At 53.8% G+C, this 19575-nt stretch overlaps 1 protein-coding gene across 2 annotated transcripts; it reads left to right on the top strand.

Moving 5' to 3' along the window:
* Window positions 1-4324: 4324 nt before the first annotated feature.
* Window positions 4325-19289, top strand: ETV4 (ETS variant transcription factor 4). 2 transcript variants are annotated; one of them, XM_059997433.1, is made up of 13 exons: window positions 4325-4457; window positions 4994-5104; window positions 5281-5374; window positions 5596-5643; window positions 12750-12803; window positions 13979-14105; window positions 14579-14740; window positions 14968-15245; window positions 17078-17152; window positions 17313-17381; window positions 17538-17710; window positions 17982-18083; window positions 18406-19289. In XM_059997433.1, exons 2-13 carry the CDS (start codon window positions 5045-5047, stop codon window positions 18628-18630), a joined length of 1467 nt encoding a protein of 488 aa, XP_059853416.1. In that variant the 5' UTR covers window positions 4325-4457; window positions 4994-5044; the 3' UTR covers window positions 18631-19289. The 2 variants fall into 2 exon arrangements, with proteins under 2 accessions (XP_059853416.1, XP_059853417.1); XM_059997434.1 differs by having other exon boundaries at window positions 14597-14740.
* The last annotated feature ends 286 nt before the right edge of the window (window positions 19290-19575 follow it).

Raw genomic sequence — 19575 nt, forward strand, 5'->3', positions numbered from 1 at the left:
ATAACTTAGACTCCTAGGAAACAAAGTCAGAGTCCAGCCCCAATATTCCAGAGAGAAGGAAGCATTAACCTGCACAGCCCCCAACCAGAGGTGTGTTGGGGGGTGTCAGGGAGTATGTTGTGTGTGTCCTCCGTGAAGCTATGTGTCCAGGAGGGGACTGTGAGCTTCCTTAATCTGGATGTGTCCATGTATACTCTCTGGCTCAAGCGTGTTCTCCATCCCTCCTGCTGTGTATTCGCTCAAATGTAGTCTTTGGGCCCATGAGTAGGTCTGGGGAGTCCTCAGTCTGTTGAGCAGATCCTTGGGGTAGATGTGTGTTTCCAAGGCCTCAGTTTCCTCGTCTGTAAAATGAAGATGACTCCCCACAGGACTGCTGTGAAGGCTGCGTGAGTAAATACAGGCCAAGTCTTTGCAGCAGGGCATGTCACATGGAAGTTCTCAGTAAATATTGGTTATTGTGATGTGATTGCCAACAGAAAAAAGCTCTGGACCCTCTCCTCAGTAAAACGTGATTTCCAGCCCCTCTGTTCCTTCCTTTCCCCAACTACCTCAAGACCTCTAAGAAGCTCAAATGTCCCCCCTGGAGATGTCACTGCTCTTAAAACCATGAAACCCAGATTGGGACTTGAACCCATGATCTTTTTTTTTTTCTTTTAATAAATTTATTTCTTCATTCATTCTTTCATTCATTCATTTATTTATGGCTGCACTGGGTCTTCACTGCTGCACTGGCTTTCTCTAGTTGCGGCGAGCGGGGGCTTCTCTTGTTGTAGGAGGCTCTAGGCGCATGGGCTTCAGTAGTTGTGGCACACAGGCTCAGTAGTTGTGACGCATGGGTTTCATTGCTCCACGGCATGTGGGATCTTCCCGCACCAGGGCTCGAACCCGTGTCCCCTGCATTAGCAGGCGGATTCTTAACCACTGCACCACCAGCGAAGTCCCGAACCCACGGTCTTTTTTTTTTTTTTTAACATCTTTATTGATGTCTAATTGTTTTACAATGGTGTGTTAGTTTCTGCTGTATAACCAAGTGAATCAACTATATGTATACCTATATCCCCATATCCCCTCCCTCTCACGTCTCCCTCCCATCCTCCCTGTCCCACCCCTCTAGGTGGTCACAAAGCACCGAGCTGATCTACCTGTGTGATGCAGCTGCTTCCCACTAGCTATCTATTTTACATCTGGTAGTGTATATATGTCAGTGCTACTCTCTCACTTCGTCCCAGCTTACCCTTACCCCCTCTGTGTCCTCAAGTCTATTCTCTGCCTCTGCGTCCCTGCCCCTAGGTTCATCAGAACTTTTTTTTTTTTTTTAGATTCCATATATATGTGTTAGCATACGGTATTTGTTTTTCTCTTTCTGACTTACTTCACTCTGTATGACAGACTCTAGGTCCATCCACCTCACTACAAATATCTCAATTTCGTTTCTTTTCATGGCTGAGTAATATTCCATTGTATATATGTGCCACATCTTTATCCATTCATCTGTCAATGGACACTTAGATAGCTTCCATGTCCTGGCTATTGTAAGTAGTGCTGCAATGAACATTGTGGTACATGACTCTTTTTGAATTATGAACCCACAGTATTTTAATTGAGATCACACACCTGGTCTCAGGATTTAATGAAGCTCACGTTCTTGATGTCTCATCACAGAAAGAATTCAGTGAGAGACAAAGTGATAGGTAAGAAGTGGAATTATTTAGAGAGAAATGCACTCCACAGACAGAAGGCAAGAGTGGCCTTGGGAGAAACACACTCCACAGACAGAGTGTGGGCCATCTCAGAAGGCAAGAGTGGCCTTGAAATATGGCGTGGTTAGTTTTCATGGGCTGAGTAATTTCATAGGCTAATGAGTGGGAGGATTATTCCAACTATTTTGGGGAAGGGGTGGAGATTTCCAGGAATTGGGCCACCACCCACTTTTTGGTCTTTATGGTCAGCCTTGGAACTGTCATGGCGCCTGTGGGTGTGTCATTTAGCTCGCTGATGTGTTACAATGAGCGTATACTGAGGCTCAAGGTCCACTGGAAGTCAAATATTCTGCCATCTTGGACCTAGTTGGTTCTAACCAGCTTTCATCATAGCCTATGGCTATGTTGTTTTGTTAAAGGCTGTGCCCTGCCCCCTCCCCTCCTGTTTCACTCTGAGCCTGGATGTTGAATCAGAGGCCAGGTGACAGCAGTGGCGACTCAGCCAGCCTGCTGAGCCACAGCCGGAGGAGGAGGGCCCCTCAGCCACGACCCTGGATGAGGAATGAAAAGGAAGCACTTACTCTCCAGGGAGCCAGGGGGCCTCCAGAAAAACGGAAGAACTCAGAACCAGAGGGGCACCCCAAAGAGAGCCCCAGACTGGAGTGCCCTCTCCAGGACCCACCAGAATCTTCTTCATTGTCATGGAAACTACATCAGAGCTGCCTTCCTGGAAGCTGCCTTTCCTCCTCCCCCACTTCTCTTGGCTCAGAGACACAAGCTCCTCCCTAAACTGGTCCCATCCAGCTTAAAGCTGAGATTTGCTTGGGCTTGTCTCTCCTTGCTTGGGGAGGGTTCCTTGCTAAGCTCGATTAGTTTGGTCTTTATTGTACGTACTCACTAAACAACTATTTCCTGGGACCCTCATAAACTTGAAGTAAGCTGGGGAAGACTTAAAGAGGCAAATGAGATCTTTTCCAGGCCCTGGAAATCTCTCCATACAATCGGATGACCACGAGGCAGAAAAAGACTTGACAACAGAGATACAGGCAAGAATGTTGTAGGGTCTTTACGGAACTGATTCAGGATCTCTGGAAGGCTTCCTGGAGAAGAGAGGCAATAAGCATGAGTCTTAAATATTTCGGCAGAGAAGAGAGGGAAGTTTATTTTCATTTGTCCAGGATGATCTCCTGAAAGGAGCCCTAAACAGGTGCTAGAGGTTTGGTGTTCTAGCTCTGATCCTGACAACTGAAAGAGCTTGCATGTATCATTTCCTTCTCTGAAGCTCGACAGCCTCATCTGTAAAGTGGGGGTGTTAGATTAGATGAATTTTGAAAACAGGCCTGAGGTTTGGTCACTCTCTTGTGTTTATCACAAACAGGCAGGAAACAAATCAGGCTCTCCTCAAAGGAGGGCATAGACTGTAGACCCAGATTATCTCAGGAAAAAAAAAAAAGACCTGGGGGATGTCATGTCCTGTGTGCCTCCATGGCTCCAGCCTAAGCAGCACAGCACACCAAGTGTCTATCTTGGTCACAGCTGCCTACCTGGCACCCAGCACTGTGTCTGGCACAATAAATATTTATTGAATGAATTGGTAAATGAATGAGGTGACAGACTATGAGTAGCTTTTGGCTAGAACTGACAGCAGTCCTGCCCCCAGATCATCAGATCCCTTGCGGCTTTTGCTCCCTCATACCTTGTGTTTGTTCTCAGGATAAGAAGAAAGATGGCGGAGAGAGAACTGCATTTTCAGAGATCCATGCCGGGCCTCTAGTTTCTGCTGCAATCAATAGAAAGTGGGTCACAGAACAGCTCTGTAGAGAGCAGACCCTTGAGAAAAAGTCTGGATTCCGTGCCAGTTTACATTTATTGAGGGCCTACTGTGTATCAGTTGTTGTCACATAGCTTTAATTCATTTAATTGTGGCCTCAAAGGACTGTACAGGAGAACATAGGGGATTGCGGGCTGCAAACCCCAGCGGCGCTGACGGAGTGACCTCCGCAAAGCCACTGCCCCTCTCTGAGTTTTCATTTTCAGTCTCTGTAAAATGGAAAAAATAGAACCCCTTCGCCAGCTTATGGGAGTGAAATGAGCACGTGGAAGCAGAGCGCTTCATAAATGCTCTTTATTATTGTTCCTCTGGGCATGGAAGTCCGCTCGCTTCCCCCCAGGGCGCACACATAGATATATTCACACTCCCACGTACACGCAGATGCACAGAGATGTGTGCAGACGCCAGCCGGAGGTGCTAGCCGAGCCTCAGGGCCACAGACGAGTCCCGCAGAGGAGACGTAGGGTCCTCGACTGCCCCCGTTTTCTCTCAGCTATTTATGAATGAACTCCGGCCGCGAGGAGTTTATTTTTTTATGAATGAGAGCCCAAGCGGTGAATGAAGCCGGGAGCCAGCCCCTGCGTTCTGATTGGCCCCCGCGGCTGGGAAACTCCGCCCCTCCGGCTCGGCCGGGCGAGTCTCGGGATTGGCGGGCGAGCCGGGCCCTGGGGTTTCATTCACAAAAGTCAATGAAACAAAGGGAACGGGGTGGGGGGGGAGAGAGAGCCGAGGCCGAGGCGAAGGAAATGCACCAATCAGCGGCTCCCCCGGGCTCACAACTGTCGGCGGCGCCCGGAAAACAAGCCGGTGCGCGGGGGACCCGGGGCCGGGGCCGCCTCGCTCCGGCCTAGCCCCACGGCCCTCAGTGGGGTCCCGGGGTATGCTCGGGACCCCCCGCTGCTCCAGCACAGACGCCCGGGCCTCAGGTGAGGCTGCGGGAGGGAGAGGGAGGGAGAATGTCTGCGATTCCCAGCCTCGCCTCCAACACGCACCACACTCTCACAGCCGCCACCGCAGATTCCAGGGCAAGGGGTGGGAGACGCTGGGATTCAGGGTTGGAGGGGGCGCCAGAGTTGTGGGTGTGCGAATGGTGCGCTCCTCACCCACTCCTCCGCGCGCCAGCGCACACGCGCGAGAGAGCGAACACACACACACACACACACACACACACACACACACACACACACGTCTTATGTAACTGAGCCTGGGCAAAGCAGGGCTGCAGAAAGCAGCCGAAACGGCGAGCCCGGCTCCCAGGAGCAGGTGGGACCTCCTTTGGCGGGAGGGGAGTGGTGGCGACGCTAGGCTCGGCAGGCGGAAACCTCCCCATCGCCTAAGTGAGTCGGAGAAGTTTTGCCGTCGGACCCAGAGCCTCGCGACTGCCCCTCCCGGTCGCCCTTCCCCACCCCCACCTCGCTGCCTTCCCCCAGACGGTGTGCAAACGCAGCTCCCCCGCCCCCAGGTCTCTGCCCCCGCGCGGGGCCCGGGCCGTGTGGCCGGAGGGAGCGGCCGGATGGAGCGGAGGATGAAAGGCGAATACTTGGACCAGCAAGTGCCCTACACCTTCTGCAGCGTGAGCGCCGCGCCGGCCTCCACGCCCGCCCCCTCCCTGCACCCCGCCCCTACCCACCCAGCGGCCCCAACGGGGTCCAGGGCTGCCCGCCCCGGAGTCACCCCGGGACCCCAGCCCCGCCCCCCAGACCAGGCGGCCTCAGGGTGACTCGGGGGCATTCTTCCCCTTCTCCGCAGAAATCTCCCGGAAATGGGAGCTTGCGCGAAGCGCTGATGGTCCCGCAGGGGAAGCTCATGGACCCGGGCTCCCTGCCGCCCCCCGACTCCGAAGGTAAAGAGACAGAGCGACAAACCGCTACCCTCCCCACCTCACACACCCCGAGGGCTGACCCTGGAGCCCCCGCCCTTTTCCCAAAAGGACTCGCCCTCCAAGGGACTCTGGTCATTATCCGCCAGTACCCCCAAGGGGGAGGTCATCCGGTTCGCTAGGGCTCCCGCTCTCTCACGAGCACCTCCAGCTCACCTTCTCCAATTCCATTATTCACCCCTCAGATCTATTCCAGGATCTAAGTCACTTCCAGGAGACGTGGCTTGCTGAAGGTGAGTGGTTTTGTGACCTTTACTATTATTGGGGTGGGGGATGCTCTCTACCCCTACTATTCCAGCCTAGCCCGCTTCCTCTCTCCTCACCCTCAAGGGCCTCTGCAAGGCCCCTTCCCCACGTCCCCTGCATCTCCACTCTTTCCAGCTCCCAGCGTGGTTACTTATATTGATATTTATTTTCTCTGCCCTGAGCCAGGCTTGTGTAACTAGGCCTGCGGATGAATCAGACCATTGTGTGGGGTATTTGCCTATTTGAATGGAACTTGGCCCCAGGCCCGTTTTCCTGGTTGAAATTTTCATTTGCAAAGTTTGTTTGGCACCAGCCGCCAGGCCGAGGTGTAGGTTGGGGTGTTGCGGGAGTCGGGAGTTTAAGAAACTGGAGGAGGAGAAGTAGAGATTCATTTGTTACTTCCTTTCTGGAATTGCCAAAACATTCATTGTTACACCCTTGGTTTCTCTTCTTCCCAGCCCGCAGCGCCAAACAATTTACTGTTTGAGCCAAAAGAACTGCAAAAGTTTAAATAATTCTTTTTTGCCTCACTTTGGCAAAGCAGCCCAGGGCTTCTTCCTCAAACAGCCTTGATTGTAATTCTAATGGCAACTGATCCTCCCGCCTCCTTCCCTCTTGACTACCTCCCTCCCCAGGCAAATTGCCCCTCCAGTTTGCTGGGGGCGGGGGTGGGGTGCGCTCTGAGCTGGAGGGGTGGGGTCAATAGCGAGACCTCCTCTGGGTAGCGAGGTGTGTTCCGGGATGGGGGGGGGGTCTCCTGGTTGGATTCCTTGGTGTGTTTGGGTGGGGCCTGAGGGTGTTGCCGGTGGGGCTGCAGGTAGGAGGCTTATGGTGTTTAGGCAGTCTCTGAGAAGGAAGGGTTAACACCCCCATCTGAGGGTCCCTTCAGTGTAACACTGAAAACCAAGAAACTACAGCACTAGGAACCCCTTCTTGAGGGCTTTTCTCTTCTTTGGGATCTCCCCTTCCCTCCACCTTTGACGATTTTTTTAAACTCAAACCCAGCTCCTCTAGAGCCATCTTTAAAACCTTGGGGTAGAAGAGAAAGACCCCTGACTAGGTGAGACTAGATCTGTCTTGACGACTGTGGTGTCCCCAAAATATGTACGCTAACAGACTGACTGTTTAGCATAGAGCAAGCGCTCAAGACATTTTGTGGAATTCGAGGCTGAACGGCCTCGTGGGTGCTGGAGGGATCTGGGGGTTCTGGGGGAGATTGTGCACGTCTTGTCTTCCCCGATTCTGCAAGCCCTGTGTGCCCAGCTGCGAGTTACATGCAGAGCTATGCCCAGTCCTCCCATCTTCCGCTCGAGGTTTCGGAGCTAGGCTGGAGCTGAAGGACGCAGCGGTGTCGGTTTCCACCGTCTCTCAAAGACTTCCTTTCCCAAAGCCCGATTTCTGTCTGGCTTGCCAGGCTCCTCGTCTGTCAGCTGAGGGTCCCTAGGCTCCCCAGGTGGGCAGCTCCCGGGGCTGTGATCTAGGGGTAGGCTCAGAGGGTGGCATTTTGGAAGCAGCTGGGTTTGGAATGGGAAGGGGAGGAAAACGTTCTCATCTGCTCTCAACCTTGGAAGCCCCACCCCTTGGCGGTGGGGGTCTAGAAATTGTACTTGTGTCTATCCGCATGTGTCAGTGTGACAGCCAGTGTGTGTGCTTCCTGCTGCTGCCCTGGAAGTCCCTGTACATTTAAATCCAGTGGGTGGGGAGGTGGGGGTGGGGATCGCAAGACGGAGGTGGGGGGGGCCGCTGGGGTCTCCTTGGTTCCCTGTCCTTCCTTCTGAGGGAGCAGCTCAGGTTCCCAGCTGGCGATGGATGGCCAGGCGTGAGGGGGGGATGCTGAGGCCGATCGCTCCTTCTCGCTCTCTCTGCGGAGACAGATGCAGCTGCCGGGGCCCTGTCCCCCTGCACCATCCCAGCAGCGCCCCAGCCTCCTCTCCTGCCTCTTCCCACCAGGTCAGTGACCCTGCAGCCCAGAGGGAGTTTTGGGGTGGCAGGGAGGGACTAGCTCCTTTGGAAACTTGCCAGTGGTGGGGCGCGTGGGACTGGAGGCCAGAGCCCATCCTCCCTCAGCTTGATTTCCCCCTAAAGCCCCAATGTGGAGAGACGCAGTGGGTCCTTGAAGTGTGGGTGAGGCTGTGAAGATTTCGGGGGACACCCGGCTGGATGCTGGCGGAGGCGTTCTGGGTGCGGCGTCTGGTGTCCGTGCAACATTGAGGGGGAGGGGGAGGGGGGCTCTGTCGAGGCAGCTCAGACATCTTTGGGTTGGAGGTTTTCTAGATGGAGAGGGTGGGGGTGAAGTGAGACTAAGAAGGTGTGTCTGTTTTCGGGGTGCCTGGGATCTGCTCAGTTGCTGGAGAAATAATCAGGCTACTACAGGGAAACTCAGGCTCAGACAGGCTGAGCCCAGGCTGTGTCTGGCTATGGTTAAAGATGTGCCGCTTCTGGACGAGGGTTCCTTTCCGGGCTTGTTGGGAGCCCACAGGAACCCCCAGAGACAATGATGTTGGTCTCTTTGGCGGTAAGGAACATTGACTCTGGGTCATGTATGTCCTTTGTATGAGTCCGTGGATTCCCAAAAGCTCTGTGGATAGGTGGCAGGGGTCCTTGCGCCCTCTGATATGTGTATAAAATTGTTGGGGGTACACCCTACACAAAGGAATGTGAATTTTTCTAGGAAGAGAATGATCCGTAGCTTTTACGAGATTCTCAAAGGGGTGGGTCTGTGCTCCCCTTGCCATAAGAATCATTGCTCCCAAATCTTCCTCCAAGGTCTTCAGCTCCCTTGCCCCTTGGTTTTCCCTCATCGTATTTTTAAGTCCAAAAAGAGAACCTGTGTGGGAAGGGTATGCAGAGAGGATGTGTTTCATCCGTGTGCTGGCGTGAAGTAAGAGGCATCAGGGTGTGTGAACCTGCGTGTGTGCGCGCTGGTGCTGCAGTCTGTCTGTGGGGCGATACGGGGTTAATCCCCTCTCCCAGTCTTTCCTAGCTACAATGCCTCCTTCTACATCTTTCTGTCTCCTCCCCTTCCAGAAGGCTCTTGGGGACAAATGTCCCCTCCATAGATAGAGAACTGGTTCCTTCCAGCACACTGCCAGGGTGGGGGCGGGGTAAGGGTGAGAGATGAGGCCAGTGGTGATACAATGGAGCAGAAGCTCCGGGGAATGGCCCCCCTTCCCCCTGGGGCTCCTTAAGGACCCCTTCACCCTGTAATTGTACCCTAGGAGGGGGAGAAGGTGATGGGGCATGTATCATATAGGTGGGTGGTTTGCCTGGGGTGGGCTTAGCTACTTGGTGGTTTTCACCTCCCAGCTCTCCTGGAGCCCAGCTTGGGAGGCCCCTAAGCCCCTTCTCTTCTACTGACTCCCGCCCCCCACTGGAGGGATGTTCCCTAAAATTCTCTCTTTCTGGGTATCGTGCTGGCTTGGCACATTTTCCCGTCCCCTCCTTAATTATCTGCCATGTCCCCAGGCAGGTGAACTCCACCTTAGTGCCAGGATGGAGTTGAGGGCAGACCCTGACACACTGGCTTGGCAGCCAGAGCTCAGCCAGCTCAACAAATACAGAGCGGCTGACACTCAAGACCAAACACGGTATTAGAAATTCTCCTGCTGTCCAGGAATGAGAGGCTCCACGTTACTGTTCCTATTCCCATCCTTGACAGTCTCTGTGCTACTGAAGCCCTGTCCTGCCCCTTTGGGAGAAGCCGGTGTTCCGGAGAGGGGCCAGGCAGGGACTGGGGTTCCCACCACAGCCCCTTCTTGCCTGGGCTGCTTTCTCATGGCCCTGGGATGAAGATAGTGCCACCTCTTTTGAGGTGTGGTCAGTGTGCTGGGGCGGGGGGGGCTCCTCTGGGACTGCTGGGGGGACTGGGGGTTCTGGTCCAACCTTCAGGCCTGAGGCAAGAGGAAGGACAAGATGACCCCAGGGCTCTCTAGCGTCACGTGACCTGGTCTGTGACGCCAGCAGGAGATGCCCCCAGCCCGTTACCTCCGTGGAAACCGGCAGTTAACGTAGCCCCAGAAGCAGACCTATGTGCGTCAGCCTCCCCCGTGTTCTGCACCTCCTCCACCCTTGGAACCCTCCTTGCCCAGGTGGCAGGGAGGGAAATATTGTCCATCTTGCTCTTATCACCCCCCTCCTGCCACTCTGGGGGTCTTGCCTGTGGGTGGGCCAGAGGGCACAGCAGGGATGGGCAGGGAGGGAGATATTGTCCATCTTGCTCTTATCACCCCCCTCCTGCCACTCTGGGGGTCTTGCCTGTGGGTGGGCCAGAGGGCACAGCAGGGATGGGCAGGGAGGGAGATATTGTCCATCTTGCTCTTATCACCCCCCTCCTGCCACTCTGGGGGTCTTGTCTGTGGGCGGGCCAGAGGGCACAGCAGGGATGGGCTTGGGCCTTGCACCCCTGGGCAGCTGAGCAGGTTTTGCACCCTTCCCTTTATCCAGTTTTCCAAACCTGCCTCTTCTTAAGAGCTACCAGGGGCATGCGTTAAAATACCGATGCCTGGCCCCCACCCCGGGCCTGTGGAATGAGACTCTCCAGAGGAGGGGACTGGGAATCCGTTGTTAACAATGCCCCAGGATTCTTGACTGGGCCCAGTTTGGGAATGGTTGCCTTTGTGCCCTAGTCGTGCTCCTGAAAAGATTTTTTTTTGTTTTTGCCACGGGATTTCATGCCCTGGTGATCTATCTGATCACTTTAGGATGGTTCTGTGCTTACTTTTCTTTCATAAGTTCTTTAGCTGCTAGTGGTTCCTGATTCTTAAACCCCTCAGCCATTGGGTTCCCTCTGTCAGGAAGTCACCTACCTACAAACGTATATTTTATTTTATTTTATTTATTTTTTTATTGAAGTATCGTTGATGTACAATATTGTGTTAGTTTCAGGTGTGCAGCAAAGTGATTTGGTTATACATGTATATATGTGTATACCTATATTCTTTTTTTATTCCTTTCCATTATAGTTTATTACAAGATATTGAATATAGTTCCCTGTGCTATACCGTAAATCCTGTTTATTTTATATACGGTAGTGTACATCTGTTAATCCCATGCTCTCAATTTATCCCTCCCCCCCACCCCGCATAAATGTGTATTTTAAAGCACTTGACACCTCTGATATTTAAAGTAAGTTGGTGAAGAATCCACTTGCCAAGCGATTGATCACAGCCTAAAGCATCCCTTGTGAGATGTGCTTTTCAGGGGACCTGCCTCTAATGTTACCTGGTGGTGGAGAGGGGGAGCCCTAAAGGGGAGGGAAGGGCTGATTGGTTAGGATCTCTTCAGTTCTTGCTCCCAGGCCCATGTTGCTGGCTCTCACCGGCCTGAGGACAAGGCGTCATTGTAGTTTATTCATATAGTTGACAAATAATGCATTGAGTGTCTCTTCTGAACGAGACCTTGTTTGAGGGGTGCTGGGGAGTCAGACAAATAAGACAGACAAAGCCCCTGCCCTCAGCAAGGTTAACTTTCTGGTAGAGGAGATGGACAATAAATTACACATAAGTTACATGTGCGTAAATTAATAAGTTCAGGTAGTCATATGTGCTAGGGAAAAAATAAAACAGGGATGCGATCGAGAGCCAGGAGGGACCACTTTGGTTTGGGTGGTCAGAGAAAGCCTCTGAGATAGCAAGGTGAGCTAACACTTCAAAGGCCAGAAAAAAACAGGCAAAGATGTGGGGAAGAGGGTTCAAGCTGGTCAAGTTTGAGGACCCAAAAGGAGACCAGAGCTCTGGAGAGTAACAGGCAAGGAGAGGCAGGTGAGAGAGGTAAGCAAGAGCCAGAAACTTGGGCGCCACAGAGGCCAAGGGCAAGAGTTTGGGGTTCATGCTTTAAGCAAGGGAGAGAAGTGATCGGATTTCTGTTGTAAAAAGATCCCTCTGACAGTTTTGGGGAGAGTAGATGTTGGGAGTTCTGATAACATGTCGTGGCTGAAATCCAAGGAAGAAATGATGGAGCCTTGGCCCAGGAGGGAAGCCATAGAGACTGGGGTGTGTCCTGTATAGACTAGGACGAGTGGCCGTGATCTCCAGCCATCTCCTCGTATCCCACACCCTTACCAGCCATTCTCAACTCTCCGGTCATTTTATCTATGAGTTTTCCTATTGTCCAATCTGAGAGCAGTCTCCAGGGAACAAAAGACCCCTCTCCATGGGTTCCATTGCTTCATCTTCAAGCCAGTCTCTTCCCAGATTGATAGGAAGTCCCTCTCGGTGTCTACCCTTCCCCTTCCTGCTGTGATCTATTTATTCCTGAGAAAGGGGCAAAAAGTGGGCAAAGACTCTGGGGTCAGGAGAGGTGCTGAGCTGTAACCCACCTGAAGGAGTTAGTGAGCCCAGGATAAGAACTAGAAATCAAAGCCCGGATATCCAGTCTGGAGGCCATGGATGAGCTGTTGTTCTATTTTAGTTTTCCTGCCTAATCCCCAAACTCAACTCTACCCACGCTGGCACCCTGGGAGTGCTCCTCAGAGCTCCAAGCTTGGGAACCCTTCTCTCTCTCCTAGTTGCCCATCAGAGCGATAAGGCACCTGACCTGCCAGTGTCCCCAGCCTCCTCTCCCATTGTCATCCTCTTACCACCTCTCCTGAACCATTCTCCTTCTTCCCTTCCATCTCCTTTACCAGGCTCTAGATTTCTACCTTTCACCCGGGAGGTTCTATAAAAGGCAGATTCCTGGGTCCAGCCCAGATTCAGAATCTTCCCATGTGATTCTAAGTCCACAGAATCTCACTCCTTACAGTGCCCGCGCACCCCAGATGTGGCTCTGCTGGGAGCTTTGAGGGAGCTTTGTAAACTGAGGCGCAGGGCTGTCTTCACTCATAAAAGTGGAGGGAAAAAAACACAAAGCGTCTAGGACAAAACTCTGGAATCTGCTCAGATGGGTTCTGAGAACTTGCAGCCTTCCCTCCAGGGTGTTAATGGAACCCAGAGATGGAGGTCGCTAGGACCTGGGGTGGAGTTGCCTTCAGTCCTAGGAAAGCTGTTTCCCTGCTTCGGGCTGGTGCTAATCTGCAGGGCTGCAATAATGGTGTCTGCCAGGGGCTGCCATCCGGGGCCCCCACCCCAGACTCACCTCTGGCCTCTCTCTGCAGCTCAGGTACCGGACAGTGATGAGCAGTTTGTTCCTGATTTCCATTCAGAAAACTGTGAGTAGAGGGCCCTGGGTAGAGGGAATGGGGAGTAGGGGAGGGCAGGAAATGAGTCATAGGGATAGAGAATCCCAAAAGATCAACTTGTTCTGTCCTCTAGAAGAGGGTGAAGGGCAGGGCTCCCCATTCTTGGGTTTGGACCCAAAGACCAAGCAATAACTGGGAGATGAAGACCTTGCTTCAAATCGGGGCTTGTCCATCCTAGCTGTGTGACCTTGGAGCAGACATTTCATCTCTGTGATCCTCCATTTCCTTATTTCTGAAACGAGGGGCTTGGACCCGTGCAGCAGGGTCCAGTTCTACCATTCTAAGTTACTTTCATGCAACTGGGGGCGATTTTGTCCCCCAGGAGACACGTGGCAATGTTAGTTGACATTTGGGGTTGTCACAGCTGAGGGTGGGGTGCTATTGGCATCTAGTGGGTAGAGGCCAGGGATGCCGCTAACATCCTACAATGCTCAGGATAGCCCCCATGACAAGGAATTATCTGGCCCAAATGTCACTAGTGCTACTGTTGAGAAACCCTGCTTTAATGTCGGATACTTTGCTCTCAACTATCTTCAGTGAGATGAAAACAGGGCACAAATGATCGACAACAGAACCGTCGACTGCAGGTTTTGACTCTCTCACATTCACTGCCTCGGAACCAACTCTGCTGCTCAGCCTGGTGGCTGGAGTTGGCGAACCCAGCAGGGGCCACAGGAAAGGCCAATGTTCTTCCCAGATAATTAGGAGCATGTGTATGATGCTAGTCAGCTGACAGGCAAGTGGGCTAATATCCAACCTTAACCAGAAAAAGAAAGCTTCTTCACAGCCCCAAAGAAGAAAACATTTTTCTCCCTTGGAATTTTACAGGGCAGTCAGGAAAACCAGAGCCTTTCGTTGGAGGTGCTCACCCCTAGAAAGGTGTTTGGGGGGTGGGGGGATTGCGTTAAATGTTGAACTTCAGACAGTTTCTTTGGTTCCTATGGGACATTAGCCTGAGGTATAAAGCTACACGTAATGTAAATAGCCAACTGTTCTTAGAAGTGTCTGACAACGGAGATCCAGAGAAGGGGGATGAGGCTGTACTGGCATCCAGCTGGTCCTTAAAGAGCAGAAGGTGTCCGAAGCTCTTCCTGCCTCTCCTGTGACACTCTCTGGCCTTGCTGTGCCTCTCCCGACCCCCACAGTAGCTTTCCACAGCCCCACGACCAGGATCAAGAAGGAACCCCAGAGTCCCCGCACAGAGCGGGCCCTGCCCTGCAGCAGGAAGCCGTCCCTCTCCTACCATCATGGCGAGCAGTGCCTTTATTCCAGGTGAGCCCCAGCCCCGCCCTGGGGAAGGGTTGGATGGAGGGTGGGGGTGGGCACCTGTGAGCAATGGCAGCAGTTGAGATGCAGGTTAGACACAGAAAGGATTTCCGAGCTCCTGTAATGCAGTAATGTAGCTCAGGATTTCCTGAGTAGTTAGGATGAAAAATGCAGCAGCGGGTTCAAGGGATGTGTGTTAAGACCCAGGCAGGGTGTTTCCACTGGAGAAGCTGCTGTCTGACCCAGCCCAGCTGCTCTGGGCTGGGGAGAGGTGTTCTAAAGATTACACCCAGCTTCAGGATTAAGAAAGGAGAAGAAAAAGTTCATTTGGGGCTGAGTCTGGCTCATGCTGTTCCTTTCCCGGCACCCTCTACTCTTCTCCCATAATCCCTGTGACCTGACTTCCCAGGGAGTGAAGCGTTCAGAGATGCTCGCCCAGCTTCTCTGCCCCCTCACCCCTGTCTCCCCCTCACCTCCAGTGCCTATGACCCCCCTAGACAAATCGTCATCAAGTCCCCCGCCCCTGGTGCCCCCGGACAGTCGCCCCTGCAACCCTTTCCCCGGGCAGAACAACGGAGTTTCCTGAGATCTTCTGGGACCTCCCAGCCCCACCCTGGCCATGGGTACCTCGGGGAGCATAGGTAAGGTGACAAGGAGAACCAGGTCTCACCAGTTTTTTCTCAATCCCTGAGTGTTCTTCGCTGCCCTTAAGAAACCTGGCATGGGGGGAGGTAGGGAGGAAGGGATATTGACATCCCCCCCATCCCCGCCCCCCCGGAGCCCACTCTGTGAGCTCTGGGAGCAGGAGGCACAAGGAGGGCTTCGTTTAATATTCTCTTTTCTTCCTTCTCCATCCAACCACATCCAGCTCTGTCTTCCAGCAGCCCCTGGATATCTGCCACTCCTTCACACCCTCTCAGGGAGGGGGCCGGGAACCTCTCCCAGCCCCCTACCAACACCAGCTGTCGGAGCCCTGCCCACCCTACCCCCAGCAGAGCTTCAAGCGGGAATACCTTGACCCCCTGTATGAACAGGCCGGCCAGCCCGGCCAGCCGGCAGTGGGCCAGGGTGGAATCAATGGGCACAGGTACCCAGGGGCGGGGGTAGTGATCAAACAGGAGCAGATGGACTTCTCCTACGACTCAGGTAAGAGATGCTCCCGGGAAGGAGATGGAGGGGTTTTGGTGGGATTGCTGGGTGGGGTGGCATGTGATCAGTTCCATTAAACCTAGAATGTCTCCCCACAAGTTTTTTTTACCTTCCCATCCATTTACCAGTTCATACATTCAACCCACCCACCTACCACTTCTTTTCATAGATTCAAAAGAACTGTCACTTTTCAATCAGCAAACTTATATTCAGATAAGAGATAAGTGACATGTGCAGGTCCTTGCCCTCAGGTAGCTTGTGACTTGATAGGAAAGTTAAGGCATTTCTTCCTATTTCTATGTAGCAGGTGCTTGGGGGTTTAATTACCTATTGAGATTTAAGTACTGTGCCAGGACCATGAGTGTGTGCAGTTGGAGGACACAAAGATGAATAGGACGTGTCATTGGTCCCTGTCCCCACAGAAGCATAAAAATACAAAGGGATTTTAATGAGGAGAAACATGAACTTGAAACTAGCCAGGTTCACAGTTCCCAGTTGGAAGGTGGGGTTCACATGTGGTTTTCACATCCTGTTCCGAGCCTCCAGGTTGGAAGGACCCGCCATCCTGGCCAGACCGGAAGTAGGGACTGCTTTAAATTCTAGTTCCACCTGGCTGTTGACAGGAGTGAGATGCACTCAGCTGCTGTGTTCAAAAACAGCTACAGCTCAAAACCCCATGCGCCCAGGAAAGGCCCAGAAAACCTTGTCTCCTGTTAACATTGCTACCAGCTCCAAATTTGAGTTTATCTGTAAACTTGCATTAGAAAAAATAAATTCAGAGATTAGGGTAGGCTCAGAGCTGGCCAGAGCTTTTGAATTTCTCTATTCCTGGTGCCCAGTCTTTTCGGGGCAGGGGGGTGAGCCCCAAATCCTCCAGGCTGCCCCAGCAAGAACCAGAAGGGTGCACCCACCTCTCCTCAAGCCCGGGCCCTAAGCCTGAGCCGTGCCCGGCAGTGAGATGGAGGAAGGAGGAGGGAGACGCTCTTGCCGCCGACCTTCAAAGGATGTAGACCGGAGGAGATCGTGTTACATGCCCTTGAACTCCTGCCCCTCCCCCTTCAGCTTTCTCTGAATGGAGTCAGGAATTCCATTCACAAAATGGAGGCATGAATGAGCCCACCCTCCCGCCTCCTCCCGGAGGTGTCGGGTTTCACCATCTCATTCATAGGTGGGAGTGGTGGGGGTAGGGCGGGAAGGGGCTGGCACTTGAAGGGCTGGCTTTGCACCGGGGCCGCCTCCAGGTGGGGTGGGGAGGTGTCAGTTCCGTGGAATGGAATGAAATGGAGTGGACTGTCTGCTGTCAGACCTGAAAACACACAGCCCCGTGTGCCCACTGCCTCTTCCACAAATAGATGCATGCGTGTTCTCTCTCTCCCCCCGCCCCACCCCCACTCCTTTCCTCCCTCTCTCCCTCCCTCCCTCACACCCGCACTGGGCTGGAACCTGCCCTGCTGACCGGACGTCAGCCCATTCCAAGGGAATCTTAGGCTGGGACATTGAACCCTTTCCCCGGAGGTTCATCTCTACCCTCCTCCTCCCCATAAACTCACAGGAAACAGCTGCTCCCTGGAATCCTGGGCCTTGTGGAGCAGCTTTGCCCAGCCCCAGCTGCTGCCATCCAGGCCCTCTGGCCCCGCCCTCAAGTTGAGGGCTTCCGGCTTCTCACTCCCTCTGGGGGGAACTTCCCCTAGGATTTGGTGGTAGGCAGGCCTCTTGGAAAAGAACCGGAAGGCAGGCTGGCAGAAGAAGTTCTTGAATGTGTGCAGGACTGCCGCCCCTACCCCAGCTACCTATAACATCGCCCTTTTTTCTTTCTTCCCCCCCGCCAGACGTCCCTGGGTATGCTTCAATGTACCTTCACGCAGAGGGTTTCTCCGGGCCCTCTCCAGGTGACGGGACCATGGGTAAGGCAGCCTCCTACCTCCCCTGCCAAGCCCTCCAAGTTTGGAGGAGGGAGTCGTGCCTTGGGGGAGGGGCTCCTGGCCAGGAGTCCCTCTGGACTCTCTGGGGTCTCGTATCAGTGAACCCCCAGATCTGAGTGATCCCTGCAACTTCCTCCTCAAGGCTATGGCTATGAGAAACCTCTGCGACCATTCCCAGATGATGTCTGCGTCGTCCCTGAGAAATTTGAAGGTCAGAGAAGTGACCTTTCATGCCCTCTGTGTCCCCCAGGAATCACATCACATTTCATGAGAAAGGGCCTGGAGAGACCCCTGGGGAGAGGGGACCGGGTTGCTTGGGGGACCAGAGGGCACAAGCCCTCCACCGCCTGTTTCCTGTGTTCCCCAGGAGACATCAAGCAGGAAGGGGTGGGAGCCTTCAGAGAGGGGCCGCCCTACCAGCGCCGGGGTGCCTTGCAGCTGTGGCAGTTTCTGGTGGCCCTGCTGGATGACCCGACAAATGCCCACTTCATTGCCTGGACCGGCCGGGGGATGGAGTTCAAACTAATTGAGCCTGAGGAGGTGGGCCTCTCAGATGTCCCCACCCCTCCTCCCAACGACTTTGAGGCCTGGAGACGAGAGGACCTGGGAACTGGTGGCATGTGCCTTCACCAGCACCGTTGCTTTATTTAACCTGAATTCCTGCCAAACCAGGGTCTGTGGGCTGGGGCTTAGCTGCAGGGCCAGCTGAGCATTTGCACCAAGAATCTCAAGTACTCTTTCTGACCTGCGCCCCATTATTTCCTCCGCTGAGCTGCCATCGCCATCCCCAAACTCTGTCTCCTGTCCCCAGGTCGCCAGGCTCTGGGGCATCCAGAAGAACCGGCCAGCCATGAATTACGACAAACTGAGCCGCTCACTCCGATACTACTACGAGAAAGGCATCATGCAGAAGGTCGGGATTAGGGGTCCAAGGACAAGGGGGTGGGGGGCAGTGGAGGTGGGAAGGTGATGGGGGCAGGAGAGCATTCTCGCAAGTTTGAAGGACCAGACAGTGAACCAGTCAGAGAAGTCAAACTGTGGACAATCCCAAGATTTCCCTCTCCCAAAACAGTGATACACATAAATAGTAATGGAAAAGCCTAAAGCATGGAGAGGTTGAGATTAGAGAACAGGAGCTTCTTAGAAGAACCAGCTGGAGGAGAAATGTGCCCCGGGCATCTGTAGGAGGGCTGCTCTCCCCACCCCAACACTGACCCAGCCCTCTTTTCCCACAGGTGGCTGGCGAGCGTTACGTGTATAAGTTTGTGTGCGAGCCCGAGGCCCTCTTCTCTCTGGCCTTCCCGGACAATCAGCGTCCAACTCTCAAGGCTGAGTTTGACCGGCCTGTCAGTGAGGAGGACACAGTCCCTTTGTCCCACTTGGACGAGAGCCCCGCCTACCTCCCAGAGCTGGCTGGCCCCGCCCAGCCCTTTGGCCCTAAGGGTGGCTACTCTTACTAGCCCCTAGCAGCTGCTCCCCTGCTGCCGGGGGTGCTGCCCTGTGTACATAGAGCTGAATTTGGTGTCAGGGAAACTCCCACTCTGAAACCCACAGATGTCTTTGGAGCAGATCCCCTCTGCCCATCAGTCACTCCAGCCCAGACTCTGAGCTGCTCCCCAGAGTTGATGGGAAGGGAAAGTGGAGACACTGCGAGTGTGAAGGTGGTGTCTAGGAAACTCCTCCGGGGACTCCACCTCTGGCCTCTTCCTAGGTCCTGCTTAGAGGCCAAGCCCCACTCCCTCTCCCCCATCACAGAGAACAAGAGTTTGTTCTGTTCTGGGGGACAGAGAAGGAGCTTCCCCACTTCATCCTGGCGGAGAGGGAGACGTTGAGCTCCCCTGATCTCCCATGCTGGGGAGACGGCAGGCTGCATCCCGCACTCTGCTCCAGGCTGTGACCCTGGAGGGTCCTACTTGGCAGTTCTTGGTGCTCTTTGTTCCTAGAGTCGGGGAAGCTGGAGTGAGGAACCTGGGATGGGGGAGGGCTTGCCAGGTGGAGGAGGGATGGCTGGGCTCAGCTCCCAGGGCCCTCTGCCTCTCCTCTGCCTTTTCCTAGGCCCAGGCCTGGGATTTCACCTCCATCTCCACTACATCTGCCAGACCCTAATAAAGGCCCCTGCGTCTCCTGTGAGTTCTCCTTTGTCCTCTTTGCTGCCATGGGAGAAGGACCTGGGGCTGGAAAGAGCTCTGGCCTTAGGGGCACGTGACCTGAGTTTGGGGCCTGGCCCTGACACTTAACTTCCCTTATGGGTTTAGGAAAAAACAATTGACCTCTGACTTTTGCCTCTGGAAAATGGGCTCAGTGATACCTGCTCTTTCCCCCTCCCAGGATTATCGTGTGAGGACTGTCTGAAATAATGGACAAAGGGTACTTTGTGATCTGGCCTAGTGCCCACTGGCCACCTG

The sequence above is a fragment of the Delphinus delphis genome, chromosome 19 (assembly GCF_949987515.2).
Source record: "Delphinus delphis chromosome 19, mDelDel1.2, whole genome shotgun sequence".
Classification (NCBI taxonomy): domain Eukaryota; kingdom Metazoa; phylum Chordata; class Mammalia; order Artiodactyla; family Delphinidae; genus Delphinus; species Delphinus delphis.

Coding starts and splice junctions, on each gene's coding strand:
- ETV4 (XM_059997433.1), top strand. CDS start 5,045: ATGGAGCGGAGGATGAAAGGCGAATACTTGGACCAGCAAGTGCCCTAC. Junction 12,804..13,978: donor TGATTTCCATTCAGAAAACT/GTGAGTAGAGGG, acceptor CGACCCCCACAG/TAGCTTTCCACAGCCCCACG. Junction 17,711..17,981: donor AACTAATTGAGCCTGAGGAG/GTGGGCCTCTCA, acceptor TCCTGTCCCCAG/GTCGCCAGGCTCTGGGGCAT.